This window comes from Echinops telfairi, unplaced genomic scaffold (genome assembly GCF_000313985.2).
Source record: "Echinops telfairi isolate 266 unplaced genomic scaffold, ASM31398v2 ScPeMD7_7424;HRSCAF=8462, whole genome shotgun sequence".
NCBI lineage: Eukaryota > Metazoa > Chordata > Mammalia > Afrosoricida > Tenrecidae > Echinops > Echinops telfairi.
Window position 1 is genome coordinate 29,547,457 of NW_022111324.1, and position 22,552 is coordinate 29,570,008.

Genomic DNA, 22,552 nt, shown 5'->3' on the forward strand with positions numbered 1-22,552 from the left:
TTTATTTCTATATCCAGTACTAGCATTTGGGATTTAGCAATACGGTCTCCGGTGGGTTTTTATTTTTCCTTCTTTCTTCAGGAGGTATTGTTTTATGTATGAAAGTACATCTCGTACTTACCAAGGTATCCTGGGCTAGTACTCTAACCTTTCAGAACTTCCGTTTTCTGAAGTATAACATGACGAATGTAAGACAAGGGTGCTGGTGGCATAGTGGCTACATGTTGGACGACTAACTGCAAGGTCTGCAGCTCAAAACTGCCACTCCGTGGAAGGACAGGGTTTTCTACTCCTAGAAAGAGTTACCGCTTCAGGAACTCACAGGGTAGTTCTAAGCTGACCTATAGGGTCCCTGTGGATTAGAATTTACTTGAGTGCAGTGAGTTTAGTTTTTTTTAGTTTTACATGTTATATATTACTATATATAATAATGTATAATATGACTATATTATTATATAAAATATGAAGGGGCTTCAAAAATTTGTGGGAAAAGAATGAAAAGATAATGAAAAACTATGAATTCTTTGAAGCCCCTTGTCTATTATAAGTAAAGCAGAATTCTTAGCTGGTGCTTGGCATGCTGTAGATATTTGAGAAATTATTATTGCCATTACTAGAAAATGAGGTTATGTAATTGAAGGGTTCTTTCGCCCCCCCAGTCTCATTTTCACTTGTAGTTGTCTAAAGGTCTATCATTAGACGTTCCTTGTTTTACCACAGGGTCTGTACTACACAGGACATTTCATTAAAGTAATTTTCTGCAAATAATTTCCTCAGGATAGAGTTCTGAGGGATGTCAGTGTTATGTTGGTAGGCAGAGATGGTGGAGGGGAAGGGCAGAATTTCTTGGTCAAGTAAAGTTGAGAAATGGTGTACCAAACAAATATAAGCAAGCTTCTTTACTCATGAAGTTCTCAACGTTTTTAGGATGTAGTTTACTACAGGCAGCTTTTTGTTAGCTGGTTGTTGTTTTTTAGGGTTTTTGTTTTGTTTTCCCTAATACATCTCATACTTCTGTTTCCTGAAAATATGTTTTAGAGCATGCTACTATAAGATACCCCTAATTCTTTTCTCCTGCTTTCGCTCTTTTCCTGGGAAATAGTTTAAAGGCTGCAGAAAGCACGTATTTATGTGGCTGTCTGGACTTGAAGCAGGGGGATTGAATAAAGCAAGTCTACTGGAGATGAGTTCTTGACTTCGTTTGTTTTGTTTAACAGCTCAGCCCCAGACCTACGGTTTAGTATGGCTCTGTGCAAGCAGGAGAAACTGTTCAGACAGCAGAGAAAAGAAAAAATAAAGGAAAACATGAAGAAACTCTTGGGTCCAGAGAACAGTGAGAGCTTGTGTTCAACCCGTGATGTGAGTTGGAAATTTTGATTAATATTATAAAACATTTAATAACAATGTTGTTTGCACATGTTCTCTGAAAACGTCTCAAGGTATGGTGCTATTAAGATCAAGCATTATCTTTATGAGTTTTTTAAAGAAAAGTAAAGTGGTTTATAAATGTAAAATCTTTAAGGCAGGTCATCCTGAATTCTGTCCATAGTTTGTAAAATTTATCAAATGCTATTTTGTAAAGAAGGATGCTGTTATTATTGTTAGCTACTGTCAAACAATACCATGAATTCTTGGTAACCCCATGTGTTATAGAGAAGAATTTCTCCAGTGAATTGTCTTGACATTTATCTTATTGAAAGCAGTTCAGCCTTTCTCCCACAGATCTGTTGAGTGTGGTCCTGCGTCGGCCCTTCAGGTTAGCAACTGATGAAAATTGTGTGCATCAATCTAACTCCTTTTAAGAAGTGTATTGTGCACAAATAAGACAAACATTACCTTAATAGAAAAACTTTAGTCTCATATATGAGATTCAATGAATGCATTTTATAAAGAATAAAATAAGTAGCTATGAGAAATGTCCTTATAGAATATGAAAAATATTAAAAAAAATTTTCCCGAATCATTTTATTAGGGCCTCATACAACTCTTATCACAATCTATACATACATCAATTGTGTAATGCGCAGAAAATGCTTTAAATTTTAATGATGAAAATATCATTAACCAAAATTAAGTAGATGTAGATAAACCAAATAACTAATGACATTGAGTTGATTCCAACTCAGAACGACCTTGTAGAGAGTTTCAACGTGGTTGGTGAATGAGTGTGAACTACCAAGCTTGCTGTGAACGTACGCCTTCCACACCACTGCCAGGGCTCCTTTGCATAGTCCTAATCATCTTTGTGGCATTATAGTGATTGTAGGCACAACAGGATGAACCCTGCCAGGTCTTGAGCCATCTTCACAGTTTAAGTCCCTTGTTGCACCCACCGTGTCAGCCCATCTCATGGAGTGTCTTTCTCTATTTTGTTCTCCCTCCACTTTACCAAGCATGATGTTCTTTTCCAGAGAATGGTCTCAAGATACTTACATGAAAAGATTTTTGTGAATTTAATTGCATCTTGATAAGTAATTTAATATCTCCTGATAAATAAAAATATTTTGTGATACAATATTGAAAGCCCAATCCTTAGAAGCCCATTACTTTTTTTTCTCCCTTGAATTCCAGGACTCACTTTCAGTAAATGAGAGTGTATAATGCACTGTGTGACTGTCTGTCCATCCAATCATTCTTTCATCTATCCACCTATGAATTCACAGAAAGGTATCTTTTTAAACATGCCAATAAACATCAGGACTGAGTTGACAGGTCGGGATTTGTTCTGATGAAGAAGTCTGAAGGACTTTTTTCTCACAGGGAGCCAGATGGGCACTTCTAGCCTATATGTGATTTCGGATTGCTCAGCAGGGTTTTTTGTGAGTTTAGGGCTGGGATCCCAATGTGCTATTGCTTGAGCGACTCTAGTTATGTGGGCAAACTCTAAGATAACACTGAGGGGAGTTTTTCCTAAAACCTAAGGCGATAAGTGAAACCTCCATTTTAAGGATTTATTTTTCAAAGTCAGATTACTCTTCATGTTGCTTGTCACTGTGATAGATCCACGGTAGAACTTGGGGCTGATAATTTTATCAGATTTGTTTGTCTCTGAAGACAAGTCCTTCTCTCCAGCTTCCTGATAAGTCCCCCCCCCCACTTATATAGCAATTGAAACTTTCAGCAGCTATTCTACAAATTTCCTCTTTTTAATCTCAATACTTTTTTGAGTTGTGATAATTTTTGGAGCAGAAAATGGTATTTCAAATAAAAAAATTTTTTTTCATTTGCTTAGCTGGTTCAGTTGCCATGTGTCGGTTATTGAGACTGCTAACAAGTGCTGAGGTGGTTAACGCACACAGTTGTCGGTCACCTTCACAGTCCTTAGGGAGTTTCGAGCCTAGTTGGAGAGAAAGGTATTGATTGATGCACACAAAACCAATGATGTGTTAGGTTCAAAAAATGAGATGTGAATGAGTGAGTACTATGAAATGTCCGACTCTTTCTAGGGTAGAGATGATGGGAAGGCATTATGGAGATGAAGATTGACAGCTAACTGTTGACCCTTCTTTGTTTACAACTTTCATATTGCTATCACCAGTAATTATGAATGAATCTTGATTACATATTTAGTAAATCTCAAACTTCAGAAGTGGGTAAAAAATCTTCAAAGTCCTTATCTTTGATATTAGTGATTGATGCATAAACATGAATAATAGTCGTGTTAACTGGCCTTCCTTTTAGGTACTTGAATATCATTGTATCACGGACAAGCATTGCACTTCAGGATCGATTTTGAAATGCCTTTTTTTTTTTAACAATAAATGTGATAGTATTCCTCTTTAGTTTTTTATTCACTGCAGAGTAATACACAGGATTATCTAATTCAAAGTGGCCAATACCAATCTATTCGGTTCACTAGTGCCTAAGCTATTGAACTTTATGTGTTCTATTTCATTTTTATGACTCCAGTTTTCCGAGACTCATATTTGGTACATTTTCCATTTCATTTATTAATGGATATGTGACACTATATCAACAGCTGAAGGTCTGGAAAGCTTTGCTCCATGCCTTAGGAAGGGTGATTCTACTTTGAGGAAGCAGCTCTCCCTGACTTGTAGTTTGAGCCCCGCTCAGCCTGAGGGGCTTATCTTCTGCCACTATATCAGACAATGTTTTGTTACCAGTCATAAGGTTTTCAGTGATCTTTTTGTCCAGAAGTGAATTTCCAGCTTCTCTTTACTAGTCTGATTTAGTCTGGACGTTCAACTGGAACCTGCCTACCATGGGTGACCCTGCTGGTTATTTGAAATACAAGTGCCACAGCATCCAGTATCATAGCAACAAGTAAGCCCCACAGGGACTCTCTGTAGAGGTTTACTTGTTTAACCGCTTTTATATCTCAAAAGGGATTGATTCAAGATAGACTCTACGTTACTCATTCCCAAATGGTAACAAACCTATAATCAAAGAGATTCGGGGATTACAGCACATAATTTTGGGGTATCTAATTCAATCCACCCTACTGTGAGAAAATAATATGCTAGAACATTAAAAAGGAAACCAACACATCTGTGAACTCATAATCAACTTTATCTAGGATACTTGGTGTTTTCCAGCCTGGTTGCTTTTTTGATTCTTGGCAACACTTATTTCCTTCAGTCCCAAATGGTGACATGACACGTCCTCTGCTCCTCACACGTCTGATGGAGTTGCCTCCTGATTAAATCATCATGTTACTAACCCACGTCTCACTGGGCATGGCTAAGCGAGACAGACCGAATGAAAGTGAATGGGGGCAGTTTTACTGTGATTGATCAAGCAAGGAACAAGTCAGCACAAGATTCACCAAGGAAAGCCCCTGAAAAAAACCAGAGTTTGCAGCTTCCTATACCCCAGGAAGTACATTGAGAGGATTATGAATATGGAACAGATTTCTAAATATGCACTGGAATGAAATCATGGTTCTTGACCAGGGAGTAGCAGTTGGATTCTTGGTTACTTAATGTTGTATGATTGTTTTTGTGAGATCTCCCCAGGGACTGTTTGTTTCCGGACCCAGTTCTTTTGTCCAGGGGTCACCTCAAGGTTTTGACTGTCCAGGTAGTTCTACCCTGCCCTACAGGGTCTCTAAGTGTCAGATTCAACTTGATAGCAGCGAGTTTGCTTAAATAATAATAGTAATAATAATAATAACGTACACCTTACACTGTCTTTCCTTTGCAGTTTCTCTACCTTTTAAGTCAAGGAAATACCGCCTCTTCTATTTAATTTTTTTTAACAAATGTACCTCTCTATCCCCTGTAGATCCCAAATCTCTATTGCTGTCATTATTACTTGTTAACACTGATTCTTATTCTGTTTGGTGTCACCCCATATATATTACAGTGTGCCCCATAGGGTTTTCAATGGCTGGATTTTCAATAGTAGATCACCAGATCTTTCTTTCAAAGTGCCTTTGAGTGGACCCAAACCTATCTGTTAGCAGCTTAGGGTATTAACTTTTAGTACTACCTAGGGTAAGGTGACCAGACATCCCGCTTTTGGCGGGACAGTCCTGATTTTTAACAATTTTTCCCATGTCCTGTGGCATTTTTTAAAAGTCCCGATTTTTGGAAAGAATGCATGACAAGCTAGGGTATACGGTTTTCGGTTGCCATGTGTCTATTTTGCCCGGATATGAGTTTTATCAATGCTGTCCCGCTTTACCAATGTTAAAATCTGGTCACCTTAAATCCTAGGGACTCTAGATATCTATTATAAATCAAAATAGCAAGTGTTCAGTACCCCCCCCCATTTTACTCCCAACTAAATATACTGTGAGTCTCTACTTCTTTATAGGATCCCAAACCTGAACTTACTGACATCATCTATTCTGACTCATGGTCACCCTATCAGGCAGGGTGGAACTGCCTGTTCATGTTTCTAAGACGAAGGACTTATGGGAATAGATGGCTTCATCTTTCTGCCTCTGAGCAGCTAGTGGGTTTGAGTGGAGCACCTTGTGGTTAGCCCATAGTGTGTAGCCCTCAACCCACCAGGGTTCCTGTACTTCCTATAAATGTAAGCATGTTCTAAGCTCCCATATAAAAAGGAAACAAATTAACCACCAACAACAATCTCCTGGAATCTACATTCCAATCTATCTTCCGTTGTAGCTCCTTATTTTAGTAAAATCTCCATCGCTTTCTACAGAAACTCGTCCTACTTCCTCACTTTCCTCAGCCGTCTGCTCCTCATTATACTGCTTCAGCTTTCCACTGGCCATCAGGCGAAATATAAGTGCGAAAGGCACGGGGTCCGGCCAGCTTGACTAGAGAACACATTCAGTGGCACTCTCATATGTGTAGTGAAACGCTTCATGTCAAGAAGCTTCATGTTTCAGGAAAGCAACCCAGCCCAGTCCAACTCAAGCCCCTAACTGTGACATTGGTCCATAAGTCCCTTTTCACATTCACAGTCACAAGTAATGATGCAGAGTGGAGGGACGTCACAGGTTGGTGGGTGCAGAGTCATGTGGCTCCAATGGCGGTGGACACGTCCAGGGCCCTGGCAGCAGCAGGCAGCGTCAGCCAGCAGGAAGGTGAGAGCAGAGAGAGAGAGAAGGGCAGGCTGCCAGGGCCACGCGCACACGGAGGCACCATCAGGCCATGCCCTGATTGACAGGTTGCATACCACCCCTACACTTGTTCATGTATCTTCAAGTTGACATGAAATTATGTAACTACCACAGCCTTATCTTACCTGACTGAGCAGTCACAAATGACAAAATGTTCCCTACTTCATTGAAATACTTTCCGTCCTTCACTTGCTACTTCCTTCTCCTGGTTTTCATAATGTCTCTTTCACCTCCTTTACCAGATCTTCCTTGCCTTTAGTTATAAGAATTTCTCAAGATTCAGTTCTACACTCATTAATTTCCTCACTTTATATTTCCTAAGTGATTCCCCACTCTCCCATGGTCTTTTCCGTCACCTGTGTGCCAAGGATTTTGTAATTTATATCAACAGTTTAGAATGTCCCTTATGACTTTCAGGCTTGAATACCTGTATATATATATTTGATAGCTTCACTTGTATGCCTGGTAACCTTTCAAACGCAGCATGTCTACATTTGAACACAAAAATCACCTTGAAAATTGCTTCCCTTCACGGATCACTATCTTAGCGGAGAGGGATTCTTTACCTAGCTTGTAATGCATCAGTCACTTAGGGACTTTGTGCCATCTCCCTCTCCTCGCTTCTCCCTAAGTGTACTCATAGTCATGAGAGATCATAACTTCTAAAACAAAGCACAGTAAAACAGGATGTACAATGTTATAAGATACACCCTATCACTCAGTCCAGCACACTGACATCCAGTTCTCAGCCATATTACAAAACATTTCTAACCTCCACACGAGACCACTAGATCCTGTTATTCACACTTTCTGTTTGTACTGAAACATCTTTAGAGTGATCTGTTAGAAACACAAATCTGATTATCAATGCCAAACTAGAAACATTTTCTAGAGTTCATACATGCCGGTCCCACCGCATATTTTAAACTTAATTTTTTTTTGCCAATCCATCCCAAATTCACTAAACTCCCTTTACTAGATTTCTTGAGAGAACCACTTTCCAATTGGAGCTCGTCCATGCATTGTTTCCTCTCACTGCACAGTGCAACACTGCCCTTCCAGACAATTCTCCTCCCTGCCTTCTCCCCTGCCTGACCTTCCCACCTAACGTACATAGTTTCACTCTTCCTTCAATTTGCAGATCATTTATCCCAGGACTCTCCCTCACCAACCCTGCCTCTCCCATTTCAGGCTAAGTTGGGTCTCTCAGTTATATTCTTTTATGGCATAAATATAACTTTACCTTTTCAGCATTTATCACAATTGTATTTAAAATATGTGGTGATTATTCATTTAATGTCTGTTTTCTTCTTTTAAATATATCATTTTTAAGAGAATAAGGAAATCCCTGTTTTATTCTGGACACCTAGCATCGCTTTAAATAAATTTAAAATTATATTTTGTTGTATGAGTTGGGGGAATGTGTTTCAAACTGTTATAGATTAAATTTTGTGCCCTCCCCACCCCACCCCCAAAAAAGAAAAAAAGATATGTTGAAGAGTTAATCCCTCAATGTGTCAATATGATCGATCACTCATGGGGAAATAGGGTCTTTCTTTGAAGATCTTAACAACCATGTTAATGGGCTTATACTGTGATAATGTGAGCCTTAAAGTATTTTGAGTGGTGTGTTACAAAAGCTGAGTCTAGATAAAGAGTAAAAAGTCATAAACAGCTAGGCCATTAAGGATTACTGGCACCCATTATAGGATACAAGACAGGTGCAGGACAGTTTATGTCTCAAAGCATTTGGGAATGACATGAACTTGGGCCAGTGGTCTGGGGCAGAAGGCAGAGTATTATAAATCATGTCCCATCCCACCCCCCATATATGAGTATAAGAAGTTCTGATGCCAGTTACGCATGCTATGTTATTTAGAGAACAAAAGGCTTTTCTTTGCAGACATCAGTAGTTAACGATGTCAAAATAGGTGACTTTGGTCCAATCCTATTTCTTTCTGAGTGGGGACTTATTTTTGAGACGGACATTCATGGAAACAGAGCCACTTGGGATAGACAGACACCATGGGATGATAGAAGTGGATACACCTATAAGCAGCAAAGGAACTCTAAATATTGCAGTCCCCAAACGTGAGAGAGCATGGAACTGGTCCCATCTCATAGCTCCCAGAAGAAATCAATAGGAGCGAGGCTTTCATTTGCCCATTTAGTTTTCATAACTGTGAGAAAATAAGTATCTGTTCTTTAAAGCCACCTGCTTTGCGGCATGGTGGTATGGCAGGAAACTAAAACACAAACCAAGCTACATTTGAGGGCTCAGATAGAGACAGTTGTTTCTCTTTGCAGTCGTGGGATGTGTTAACTAAAGAGAGACAACAGGGTCTCCAAACAGAATCAGCAATATTGACTTGTTAGTTGGGACTCCCGGTTGAGGAGAGGTTTGGATGCGGAGAAGATCCACTTTGGGACTATAGCATTGTAAATGTAGTAGGGACATCCTGGTGCAAGTGCCTAGCTGGTACCTGTGATTAGATTCTTCTTTTCAAATGGCAGATGCGGTCAGTGGGAGGGAGAGGAAAAGGGAGAATCATGATTGAGGACCACTGAGCTTCTGTTGTGGATGATGGATGATGATAAAATTTGGGGAAGGGAACAATGGATGGTTGAACAATATGATGAACATAATTAATGCGACTGAGCTGTGCATGTGATGACTGTGGTGACAATATCAAATGATATATATCCAATATAAACTCACGGCCCTGGAGGTACCCTATAGGAACTGCCCTTGAAGGCATCTAAGGCTGCTTATGTTCACAGGAGTATCTTTATCCTCGGGAGTGACGGGGGGCTTCACATTGCTAATCTTGTCCCAGCAGCCCACAAAGTAACCAATGCAGCCAACGACCAGAGGTCCTCTCAACTTACCACCGCCAGGAAAAGCAGAACAATTGCCACTGTAGGTCCTAGAGCTCCCAGGCAGTCTTCTATTTGTGGAAATGAATAGTAGTAGGCTTTCTTGGGAAGATAGAGTTTGACTTAATATTCATGTAAATGATGATATACTGACTTTTAGACAGCAGACAGGAAATGAGCAAGTTTGCCTTCGCTGGGATATCCTTGAAAAATATTTAACATATGTTATGAAGTCATTCCTAGGATTTCTTGTTTTCTCTTGGCCGCAAAAAAACACACACGTGTTTAACACCACCCATTCCCATAACAACCAAAAAAACCCAGCATTTCTTCCACTTTAAGTTTAATCTTGGGTCACGTGACCCTTCTGTCCTTACGTTCCCTGCTCCTTGCCAAGATTGTCACTTTCGATTCGGTACTGGCCAGCTGGCCTCCCTGAAGTGTGGAAACGTGAGCGGTGTGGTATCTGTGGAAAGAAAGTAAATGACGGCTATTAAGTTTGAACACGGAGATGGCTCTTGTCTTGCTCTCAGACAGTTTTCCGTCCGACAGCACCAGATTAGAACCGCAGTGCTGAATTTCAATGTTGAACTGTAGGGATTGTAGAAATTCATACCCAACTTGTGTGCATCTGGCTGCATTGCTTAACCTCGCAGTATGGCTTATAAAATGTAGATAATACTTCTTATTTGGGCTACAAAGTGAGTGCCCATGCTTATGAAGCATTTGGTACAATGTCGAGTAGTTTGCACTGCCATCGGGTCATTTCCATGTATAGTGCCCCTACAGGGCACGGTGGAACTGCACCCTGTGGGTTTCAGGCTGTGACTCCTGGAGAAGAAAGCCTGCAGAGAGGCTGGGTTTCCGACCTGGTTAGCAGTTCAGGACGTAACCTAGTCGATCACCAGGGCTCCGGAGTTGCTGTTGGGCCCATTCTGGCTCATGGTGACCCCATGGTTGTCAGAGTGTAACTATATTTCCTTAGCTTTTCTCAATGACTGACATTTTGGAAATATAAGCATACGAGTTTTAAACCCTGGGTGATACTGATGATTAAACGTGATTGACTGGAAGTTAAGAGGTTCTAGCCCACTGAGCGGTGCCTTGGAAGAAAGATTTGGAGACGTGCTTCCAAAAACTCGGCCGTTGAAAATTTCATGGGCAAAGTTTTCTGCTGACACACATGTGGTGGCCTTGAGTCAGAATCAACCCAACAACTGGTATTCTTAGTTTAGACTACCCTTTTATCCTCATATTCTGTGACGTAACTCCCCAGTGCAAAAAATGGTCACATTTGATAACACCTCAGTTTTCCAGTCTGGAGACTACGCCAATTAATTAGGATTCTAATAACCCAGGTGTCTATTCTCCTAAAGACTCAAACCAAAAGCCAGACTCAATGCCATCGAGTAATTCTGCCTCATAGCTGCCGACAGGACAGAGTCGAACGGTCCCTGTAGTTTTCTGAGACCCTAACTCTTTCCGAGAGCAGAAAGCCTCATCTCTCGATCACGCAGTGGCTGGGGATTCTGAACTGCTGCCTTTGTGGTTTGCAGGCCACTGTGTCACCGCGTCAGGGATCTCCTACAGACAGCATATTTTGAAATTTATTGATTTTAATCACGTGGAGGGACGTTTTTCTAGAATATGTAATTTCTTGTCCTAGGTGGAACTAATTGGAATTTTCTCAGACCTGCTTCTAAAACAATTCTTTTCAATCATTGTCATTTCCCATGGTCCATGAGTCCACTTGAAGGAATTGCTTCCAATCACATTTTTTTTCTTTTCCCCTTTCTTTTCTTGTTACTGTGAACCTCAAATCTTACAACCAAACTTCTTGTTAGAATAGTAATGTCTATAGAGAAATTTCTCTGTGAATAAGAATTGCAAGGTTTATATGATAAAAATATATACTGCTTTGTATATGGGGAATTTTAGCACATTTCATTGTTCAGAGTCCATGATTTTAATTTTTCTTGTTCTAAAATGGCTCTAAGGACCACGAATGGTGCAGTGGATAAACTCTTGACTGTTAACCAAAAGAAAGACAGAACTCACGGTTTCCAGGAAAGGTGCCAATCTACTTCTATAAAAATGACCATTTTAGAAACCTGTGGAGCTGTTCAGACACAGCTTCACGGTAATGGATTTTTAAACTAACTGCTGGGGACATGCAGTTCTCCAGTTTCTGTCTCTGGGAGGTGGAATGGACCCCAGGGCCGTGAGCTTTATGTTGTTTGTTTTTTCCTGAAGTGAGAAGTCGCTCCCTACTGTGTGACCGCAAAGGTGAAGGACTAATATCTGGAATTAAAGTTGTGGGGAAATGAGAGAAGGAAATCTTACTCCAACGTTCATCAGGAAGTAAAAGAGAAAATACTTCCTTCAAAGTAGTCTCTATGGATAGTTAATATTTAAGATTAAGCAAAGTGATAGGTTTGAATGAAAGTAAAAGTATAAATTGGGCCTTCCATGATTTACATGAGTAAAGTAAGAAGGAAAAATGGCTTCTGAAGGAGGCAATAGTAAGTTTGTTACTAATAATGATTTCTATGTTTGTACTGTCTCCTTCACCTACAGTATTGTACTTCTCAATTCTACCTTTCTTTTGACTATACCACTTTGTAGACCACTGAAACAAAAACCAAGCTCATTGCCATCGAGTCAATACTGACTCACAGCGCTCCATAGGACAGAGTAGAACTACTCCTATAGGTTTCTGAGCCCATAGTTCTTTATAGGAGTAAAAATAATTCTGATTTCCCTGTAAAATTGTAAATGTTGAAGGGCAGTGTAGATGTCTATAATGGTGGAACCCAAGAAGTTGAATTGAGCAGTTGTGGGACTACAAGTTCTTTCAAAGATTTACGAGGTAGGGCTGGATTTTTTCTCCTGTGAAGTAGTTAGTGATGGGATGTGAACACCCAAGAAATAAACCAGAGTCGGACCCCGAATTAGAGAGTAGATGTCCAAGAGGCCTGCATGGGGATCAGGAAGATTATCCAATGCGAGAGGACCAAAAGGCCACGGTACCTTACAGAGCTGTTTCAGGATCCAAGGGGAGACAAACAAGTACACACAGATCCGGAGCAAGGAGGAAGTAGAAATCTGGGGACAGATGCTATGTTGGCTTCAGTTTTTTGTTGTGCAGCGTCAACTAGTTCAAAAGGCAGCATATGTGAGGATCCATAGTACTAAAGGTAGAGGTTCAAGCTGCGCTGGTCTATTGCCCATAGGCTCAGGTGCATGTAAAACTGGACAATGAATAGAAAGACTAGAGAAGAAATTCTTGTTGTTGTTGGTTGCTATCAAGTCTGGTCCAACTCGTTATGACCCCATGTACACAGAACAAAACCCCACCTGCTCTGGCTCCATCCCCACAATGATTCTGATGCTCGAGCCCACTGCTGACTTCACAGTATCAAACAGCCTTGTTGAAGGCTTGTCACTGCCCCTTTGCTTTACCAAGTAGAATATCCTTTTCCAGGGATAGCTCTCCTGAGAACACGTTCAAAGTACAGGAGATGAAGTCTTGCCATCCTTGATTCTAAGGAATAGGGTGCCTTTCAGTGTGAGGGTCAGTGTGCGTCAGAATTGACTCAATGAGAGTGAGGATGGAGAAGAATCGATTTATTTGAATTATGTTATTGATGAAAGACGTTATTGAAAATATTATGAACTTCCCGAAGAAGAAACAAATCTGCCTTGGGCAAAGCACAGCCGAATCGATCGCTCCTTAGAAATACGGACTGCTCACATCCTTGGGAGACGTTCTAGAGAGGAGAGACCAGTCCTTGACAGGGACCCCTGCTGGTCAAGTAGGTGGTAAGAGACCGAGAGGAAGACTCTCGACACTGTCTCAACTGCCCAGGCTCAACTCTGACCGTGACAGGGATGGTGAGGACTGGGCAGTGTTACGTTCTTTTGTACACAGCGCTGGTGAGTAGGAGTTATCTTGACTGCGCTTAGAATCGACGAAGGGCTGATCGTCAAATAAAAATGATGGTTCAATAACAATAATATATTTAATTCTATTTAAACTCATTTTTTAAATTTTGTATGTGAAACTATAAATCTAATGGCCAAAAAATGTAGAAGTTGAACTGAAATGAACACGTGACATTCTTCTAATACTTCCTGTTGCAAAGAAGGCAAGTCAATGAACCCACGGCTTTTGCTCTTGCTGTTGTTGATTTTTTTTGCTTTTGTACGCTGCAAAGGAATTACCTAAATCCTTTAACAGAAATTGCCTAAATTCTTAAACATCTCTAGGAACTCTGGTGCTGGGTAAAGGGTACAGGAGGCATAGGACATACAATTTTCACACTTCAAAATATGCTTTTGATGATACTGTGAAAACACACCAGCAATTTAGCAAGCAATTCAAAGCCCCCAAACAGTTCTAGTATTGGGTCAATCACTATTATACTCATATATTTATTTTATTTGAAAATATTTTTGTGGTTGTTGTTGTTCTCTGACATTAAGGCGAGGTTCTCTAATTCTAATTCAATTTGCCAACCCCTTTCGAGGTCGGCAGGAGGTGGTCAAGTGGGAGTTATAAAAGTAGAGCTCAGACACTTCTTTGCAAGCGTCTTTAGGTGTTCTAGGTTTATGCTAGAACACTTTGGGAAATTGACTTTTGGAAAAATTGAAAGTAGAAAGGGTCTTACTTTAACATTGTTCAGCATTTTTTCTGCAAATGCACAGGAACACGACTTGCGTACCAACTAGAACAATAACACAGGGACAGATTCTACCGTGTGCAGGATTAGTAATCAGCATCATCTGTCTCATTTTGTGCCCGATCTTAACAGTGAGGGGGGAAGAAGGAACACCATGTAGATGATAACCGATAAAGTAACCACACAGTAATAAAAACGATTAGGATTGTTTGTCTGTGATACTAAGGAGCCCTGGTGACACTGTGCGCTGGGCCTTCAGCGTTTTACCGCAAGTTCAGCATTGCACAGCCACAGGCACTCTGCTGGCGAGAGATAAGGCCGTCTGCTTCCCTAAAGATTCACAGTCTCAGAAACTTTCTCTGTGATACTAATGATGAGGCAGGGAAGCAAATTTGAATGCTTCTTATGTCGTTTTGAATTATACTTCTGTTTTATGTTAATCTATACAACGATAAACAGAGGGTGATTATATAGACTTATTTTGCCGCTTTACAACATGAAATGGTACCAGGAGACAGATATCTTTTTTAACCGTCAGATCTTAAAATTCATGAAAAAAAAAAGTCCTTGAGAATTGCAGAATTATCTTTTCAGAGGAGAAAATGAAGAATATGGGAATATCCATATATTAAAACAGTTTGCTATATAGATTGAACAATATTTTTGGTAAGTATTCATTTTCCATAATCATCTGAGAGAAGTTTAAATTACCATTAATATAACTATACATGCAAATAGAAGTGCTATTAGATCTAAATACTTCTGACTTAAATCTGTCAACAATTTTTGTTTTCTGATTTGAGCCAGGATCAACAACCGGATTTTACAAACTTACACTCCAGCTATTTCTTTGCAAGTCATTTCAGAATCAAGTCTATTTTTTAGAAGTTGTTAGAACATCTAAATTTAGTAGTCATTTCTCTTCCTTGTCTCTCCCGACAGCTTCATCCTCTTGGAACTTTCCGTGTTAGTGCTGAGGTGTACATGGACTTGTGTATTGGAGGGATATATGGGCTTTGAAGATAGTTTGGCTAAAGATGAAATATTTTCCCAGTAAAGGTTGTTCCTTCCTTAATGTGCAAACACAAAGTAGAGCAGGATGAATTTTGATGTCATTCACACCTCGGTTTATTTGTAGTCCTTCTGTTTATCAACACTCTGTATGTTGGCAAAATATTGCATGAGTTTAATGAATTTGATAAAGTGAAATAATAATGACTTCTTTTTGAGAGGGGCATATTAAGTAACATAATTTATGTGTTTAATAAAGACACAGGCATTCATGCAGGCTTATTATAAAAGTGTTTTTAGCAAACAAAACTGCAGTTGACATAACAGTCAAGAGAGTTGATTTGAGCGATTTTTTCTCCCATCACAACATGTACCTGTTCATTCTTCAAGGCTAGCAAGACTGTCTTATGAGAATTTCATTGGGAAACCTTTCTCGATCCATCCTACAGGCCTGCTATTGCTTCATCGGGCTTCTTTTTGGTCTCCAAACTCAAGGAACAGTAATGGACCATGCTTTGTGTCCCCCGAGGATGCTCAAATTGTCATTTTGATGAGGCATAAATCAGAGTATGTAATTCTTCAGGGAAGGGTTAGAGAGGTGGAAACACTGCCTTCAGAACTGTAGAGACCTAGATGGAGCAGAGGTGAAGATGCAGTAGCTTTACATTTTGATGTTTTTGTTATAATAAAGAGTTCTATGATCTCACTGCCACCTGTTTTATGACTTATATAATGGGTACTTCTGGGTCGGGTCTCACCTATTTGGACACAATACATTCATGCTGTGCATTCAGCATTTCTGAAGTATTTCAACTGCACCCTGGCCCCCTGACTTGTGTTCATTTTCTGGGCTATGGTGGCACCACCAGCTAATGACCCAAGTCAGAAACATCAATGGTTCGACCACATTCCTTCAGTTTTTGTTTTGTTTTTGCTAACATCAGATGGGTCACCAAGTGTTAAAGATTCTACTTGTAAATGTATCTTGATTTCATTTAGCTTCTTAAATACTTAGCTATACTTTAGCAGTGTGTTCCATTGATGTCTCTCAGGTGAAAACAAAAGCTGACTATTAGAGATATGAACTACCAAAAGTATTTGCCTTTATCTGTGCATGTTGAGAATTAAATGTCTTACAAATTTATAAAATTAGCCTGAATATAATATGACTATTATTTTGTTATTTTCCTTTTCTTTTCTGCTTTCTTTCTTTAAAAAACAAACAGCTTTATTGGCATATAATTGACAAATCAGACAATTCAATAATTCAATCATAGTAAGGGTTGTACCATCATCACTATGATTTAGAACATTTTCTTCACTCTTGTACTCATCATTATTAGCTCCAGACCCCCCCTCAACCCTCCTGCCATACCCCCCTCCAAGAAATTGTGAATCCAGGAATTCTCTATAGTTTTACGTATCCTCGATTTCATATTCAGAAAAACAATAACAACAACAAAATTAACAACAATAACAAAATAAAACGGAGAAAAACAGCAATGGAAAAGGAAGCAAAAGCTGTTTAACACTAGACTAACTATTATTTTGGTAGCACATACATCTTTGACAATCCAATCGCAGCATCTTCACTCAGAAGAGTTGCTACTGTCCCTTCACATGACTTTGTTTGCTTCATCTCTTACAAAGGTTTGGCTTCCTGTATGCTCTGTCTTTTGCTGCAATTACAAATTCTTCCTAGATAATTGTTGTTAGTGGAGAACAATGTCAAATGAAAGGCTTTTCCTCATGCCAGCAAGTTAAGTACATCAGCCTCTGCCTCTCCAGTGCATAATTCGCACCTGCCTGCCCACTTTGTGTCTGCTCTCTTCCTAGTCTCTCCCCACAGCTTCGTCCTCTAGGAATTTACTTAGGAGAGTTTGGATTACACTCCCAACAGCTCTGATAACTGAGGTCAGGAGCTAGAAAACTTTTGGTTTCAGGAGCCCTTTATACTCTCAAACAAACCAAAACAGATCAAAACTCCGAACACCAAGGCTACATTGTTTACATGGGTTTTATCTATCAATAATTACCATATTAAAAATAGAATGGGAAAGGGGGAACCGATTACAAGGATCTACATATAGCCTCCTCCGTAGGGGATGGACAACAGAAAAGTGGGTGAAGGGAGACGTTGGACAATGTAAGATATGACAAAATAATGATAATTTATAAACTATCAAGGGTTCATGAGGGGGGAGGGAGGAGAGGAAAAATGAGGAGCTGATACCAAGGGCTCAAGTAGAAAGCAAATGTTTTGAGAATGATGATGGCAACAAATGTACAAATGTGCTTGACACAATGGATGTATGTATGGATTGTGATAAGAGTTGTACAAGCCCCCAATAAAATGATTAAAACAAAACAAAAATAGAATGGAGAAAAATACAGTTTTTAAAATTTTTTAAATAAGCATTGCAGTAATTCATTATCTATTTATTAAATAAGATGTTTAAATGATAATAACTATATATACCATCCCCCAAATAAGGAGCCCTGGTGGCGTTGTTGGGTTGTGAACGGCAAGGTTGGTGGTTCAAACCCACATGTCTCTCAGAGGGAGTAAAATGAGGATGGCTCCTCCCATAAAGCTTTACCATCTTACAGCTTCAGCATCATGAGTCCCAGTTGGCAGTGGGTTGGGTTTCGGTTACTTATTTCCCACCCACAGTAGTGAGAAGAGTGGCATTATTTACATTTTTGTAACTTTCTACATTGTCTCACTTACCAATCTCAATTCCTGACTTTTTTTTATGAGGTTTTCTATATTCCCTATTAAAATGGATAGCTTTAAGGTATGAGTGAATTTAGAACATTTTATGGCAAGTGTTGAATATACAATAAAAATTTTAGATTAATAGGAAATATATTTATGATTTTTACTACATCTGTGAGCTCATGATTTCATCATTTCAGGTGCCTGTGGTAGCCATATTGGGCTCAGGTGGTGGCTTCCGAGCCATGGTGGGATTCTCTGGAGTGATGAAAGCGCTGTACGAGTCTGGGATTTTGGATTGTGCTACTTATATTGCTGGTCTCTCTGGATCTACGTGGTTAGTATGCGTTTTTAAAGTTATATTTTATCGTGTCTTTGATGAAAGCTTACACAACAAATCAAAATTCTGTAAATATTTTTCAGTGACATCAGGTACATTTCTCATGATGTGTCAGCGTTCTCACGCTTTGTGACTGTCCGTTTCCATTTACCTAGCTCTCCTGCCTGTCCTTACCATCACATTTTCCCTGCAGGGTACATGTCGACCATTCGGTTTCATATAGATGAGTTTGTCAAGGAGCAGAATACTCATTCATGATATCACCTATAAAAAAAGCCAGTCAGTTAGTTTTATGAATTAGGACCTCTGGGTATGTTTTCAGTACAAAATTTAAAGAGAATATCATAGAGATAATCCCATGGGGATATCTCTAATGTTTAATGGTTCAGTTAATCTAGCTTTTTAGAAAGAATTTGAGTCTTGTTCTACATTTTCCTCCCATTCTGTCCTAGGCATTTGTTGTGCTTTTAGTCAGAATGATCACGACTGATAGCCAGGTACCATCAAGTTCCTCCTATCTCCGGATCCATGGCTACGTAGGTTACTAATTCCACAGACTGGTTTCTTCTGAGTGTCGTTGCTGCCCTTCTTTCTCTTTTACTCCGGACCGGTACAGATCGGTCTTTGTCTCTTAGACGGCCTCTAACAAGCTGACATGATTTTAAACACTCCTCACCAGACTAGAATGTAGAGTTTTTAGAGTATGTTATGCCAACTGACTAAACTCTCCCTTGTGATGATGAGTATGCATTTTCAGTCTCAGCTTTCTCATTCTAAAGGTTATCAGATGTATCTAATTAAAACATTCAGAAGGCAAAGAGCATTCGGAATACTGGACATTAATGTAATGCTATGGAAAGGTCTGACTTCATGAAACAATCTGATTTTAAACGTTTTGAAGGCAATTCTGTATCTTATAATGTTATGATTTGTGCCACAAATGGATTGCTTTTCAACTGGTTTATAACCTAAAATGTGGAGAAATATAAAATTAAGAGTAGATCAACTGACAAATTCCAGATAAATATCATTGAAATGGAATAACATACTCCACCCATAATTAATGCAATCTTCATATAATTTGCTGATTTGTAGTCTTTCAGCAGGTGCGTCTAAGGTGACATGATTCACTATGTATTCATTTTCTTCTGTAGGGCAAATAGAATGAAATGCAAGCTACCTTAGCTCACAGAAAAAGCAAAATATCCCTTGGATGCAGAAATCCAATAAATGTCACCAGTTTGTATATAATTAAATATGAAATTACTCCTTTGAGTATATGATATCTCAGCAAAATTTGGAAGAAGAGTTAAAATATCAGAAAGTATATTCGTACTTTGTATATATGTCTTTTGAAAAATATATTTATGCAGAATTTTCAAAAGAAGACCTCATGTTTTATGTTCCCTAATTCAAATAAGAAAATTTAAAAAAAATCCTCAAATACTCAAATAAGACCATCACCTTGTTAAATAGGCATATCACCTTATTACAAAGTGTAAGATTTTGAATAAAAACTTTTCTAGTCATTCAGCCAAGGCAAGGCTCGTCTTTCACAATATGATATTAGATAGTTCTAGTGTTTTAAAGTTTCTGTGCCAGCTTATACTGTGAGATGGATCTGAGTCTATTTACTTCTTAATTAAAGACAATTTGGTTCAGAAGCCAAGTGATTTGACCAAGATCACCAGTAGTTCCAGCATTCCCTTGAAGGCCTTTTGATCCCCATTCAAATGGTTCTTCCTACAAAACCACACCCATCTCTTCAACAGCTGTATAGTCAAGTGAGAGTTCACAGTTTAAGAATATACGGTTTCTTACACATTTTAAAACCAGATTAATTGGTTATAAAACAAAAAACCTACAGCCTGGTTGGCACTGTCCTTGTCTGCACCCTCAACATGATTTATCTCTTCTGCAAGAAGGGTGTAGCCCATCATAATTATTTCCCCTGAAGGAGAGGGCAGGCACCTGCCTGTTTAATGAGGAATGTGATGGAATAACTCGGACCCTGAGAAGAGTTCACCTACTCGATCATTTTGTTAGTGTTCTTCCGGTGGTTTTCTTGTCTGTGTTTGTTGTTGGTTAGATATCCTATTGCAGATCACTATTAAACACATTCCAAACAGCTTACTTGCCTCTAGAAAAGAAAGGCTAGGCACTTTCAATCTTCCCTAAGAAGAATTGATGCATTTGAATTATGGTACTGGAGAGGAATATTCAAAGTACTGTTGTTTTCCTCAAGAAAAAAACAAATCTATTTCCGAAGAAATACAAGCAGAATACTTATTAGAAATGGACTTTGGACCGGTTATGAGACATGACCAGACCCTGGAGCAGGGCATCAGCTTGGTAAAGTAGAGGGCCAGTGACAGAGAAAGAGCCTTCGGGAGGTCGGATGGACACAGTGGCTGCAACAATAGGCTCAAACAGCAATAATTGTGAGGATGGCACGGAACCAGGCATGTTATGCTCTGGTGTACGTTGTGTCGATACGAGTCAGAACCAACCCAGTGACACCTACCAACAACAGGGCTGAGTGATAATTGCCAGGTATAGTTATGCCAGAGGCTTACGAAAGTTCACAGATAAGTGGAATGAAAAGATAATGGCATTTTTCTACAAACTTTTTGAAGCCAACTTGTGTATGTAAAACTTGATTAGAGCTGCACTCACTGCTTTAGTTACAGATTTTTGGAAGCATCTTAAATTTTCTTGTCAGGATCAGAAAAGATGATTGATTTCTGAAAAAAAAAAGTTGTAATTAAGATAATTTTAAATGCTAAAGGACCACCATTTATACATGCACACTTAAAAGATTTCAGCATAGTATAAACATACCTTTAATGTGACTTGGGAAACCAATATTTGTGTGAACTTTATTACAATATCTGCTTTGTTTTTTGGTGTCATTTGAAGTCCTCGTTCTCCTTGACTTCATTAGGGAGTAATAGGGAGAGGGTGAACATTTTATGTAATGTGCATGTCTCTCTATTTAACCCTCTATCAGGCCTATTTTGTCTATTTCATCTTCCGACTACTCTGTCCTAATTCCATTGTTTTCTTCTTATTGTGGTCCAGTTATATCCTTCTGTTCTATCTGCATGTTTTCCTTTAATAATTTCCTCAATTTGTGAGATTGGTATTTTCCAATACAGCTTCAAGGTCCGAGGGTAGTACAAAGAGTTAAGTCCTGGACGAGTAGCCAAAAGGTTAGCTGTTTAAATCCAGCCCGAGGCATTGAGTGATGTAGGGAGCATCAGGAGAAGATGGAAAGAATACACAGAGTTACTGTACCAAAAAGAACTAGCAGACATTCTACCATTTCAGGAGGTAGTGCATGAGCAAGAACCAATGATGCCGAAGGAAGCAGCTCAAACTGCACTGAATACACTGACCAAAGACAAGGCTCCAGGAATTAATGGGCTGTCCATTGAAATGTTTCAGCAAGCCGGAGAAGTTCTGGAAGCACTCACTCATCTATGCCAGGAAATTGGGAAGACAGCTACTTGGCCAAATGACTGGAAAAGATCCATATTTATGCCCATTCCAAAGAAAGGGGAACCAACCGAATGCTCAAACTAGAACTAGATCATTGAGATTGAAAGCAAGTAAAGTTTTGCCTAAGATCATCCAACAATGGTTGCAGCCGTCCATTGACAGGAAACTGCCTGAGGTTAAGGTGAGAGAGAGAAGACGTGGAACACGGGGTATCAATGCTGATGTCAGCGAGATCTTGGCTGAAATCAGAGAATGCCAGAAAGCTGTTTCCTTATGTTCATCATTTGACTGTGTGAACCCTAATCTGTGGGCCACCTTGAAAAAAACGGGAGTTACAGAACTGTTCACTGCTCGTTCAGAATGTATACAGGCAGTTGTGTGAACAGAGCAACGGAAGGGTTTAAATCAGAAAAATTGTGCAACAAGGTTTATATCCTCTCGTCATATTTTTTCAATCTGAATGCTGAAAAAAGTAATCAGTGACGCTGAATCATGTGAAGAAAACTGTGGATTGGAGTTGTCATGAGTTGAAATGGACTTGACCTCAACTAATGACGCCATACCATCTGTGAGCATCTGTGGACTCCAGCACATCCCACGAGACACAGACCATGAAAGCAGGGCTTTAACGCACACTGCAAAGAAGCCATCAGAGACAAAAAAAAAAAAAAGAGAGATGAAATCCAGAGGTTGAGTGGATGGACAATGTTTTCCAAAGTAGTGGGTATTTTAATAAGGTAAGACTGTGAGACACTGAGTGAGGGACTGGGTTTGCAAAGTATTGGTTTTAGTAAGAACACTAGGCAAAGTAAATAAAATATCCTTTTCTTAATGAGACGGCAAGGAATAAGAAATGAATGGAAAGC

General features: G+C 39.4%; 1 protein-coding gene across 1 annotated transcript in view; it reads left to right on the forward strand.

Moving 5' to 3' along the window:
* Window positions 1-22,552, forward strand: part of PLA2G4A (phospholipase A2 group IVA) — a 166,463-nt gene that overhangs the window by 81,114 nt on the left and 62,797 nt on the right. Inside the window, exons 7-8 of the mRNA XM_004706661.2 lie at window positions 1,218-1,359; window positions 18,046-18,182. Of these exons, the coding sequence (XP_004706718.1) occupies window positions 1,218-1,359; window positions 18,046-18,182 (279 nt within the window). The remainder of the gene's footprint in view (window positions 1-1,217; window positions 1,360-18,045; window positions 18,183-22,552) is intronic.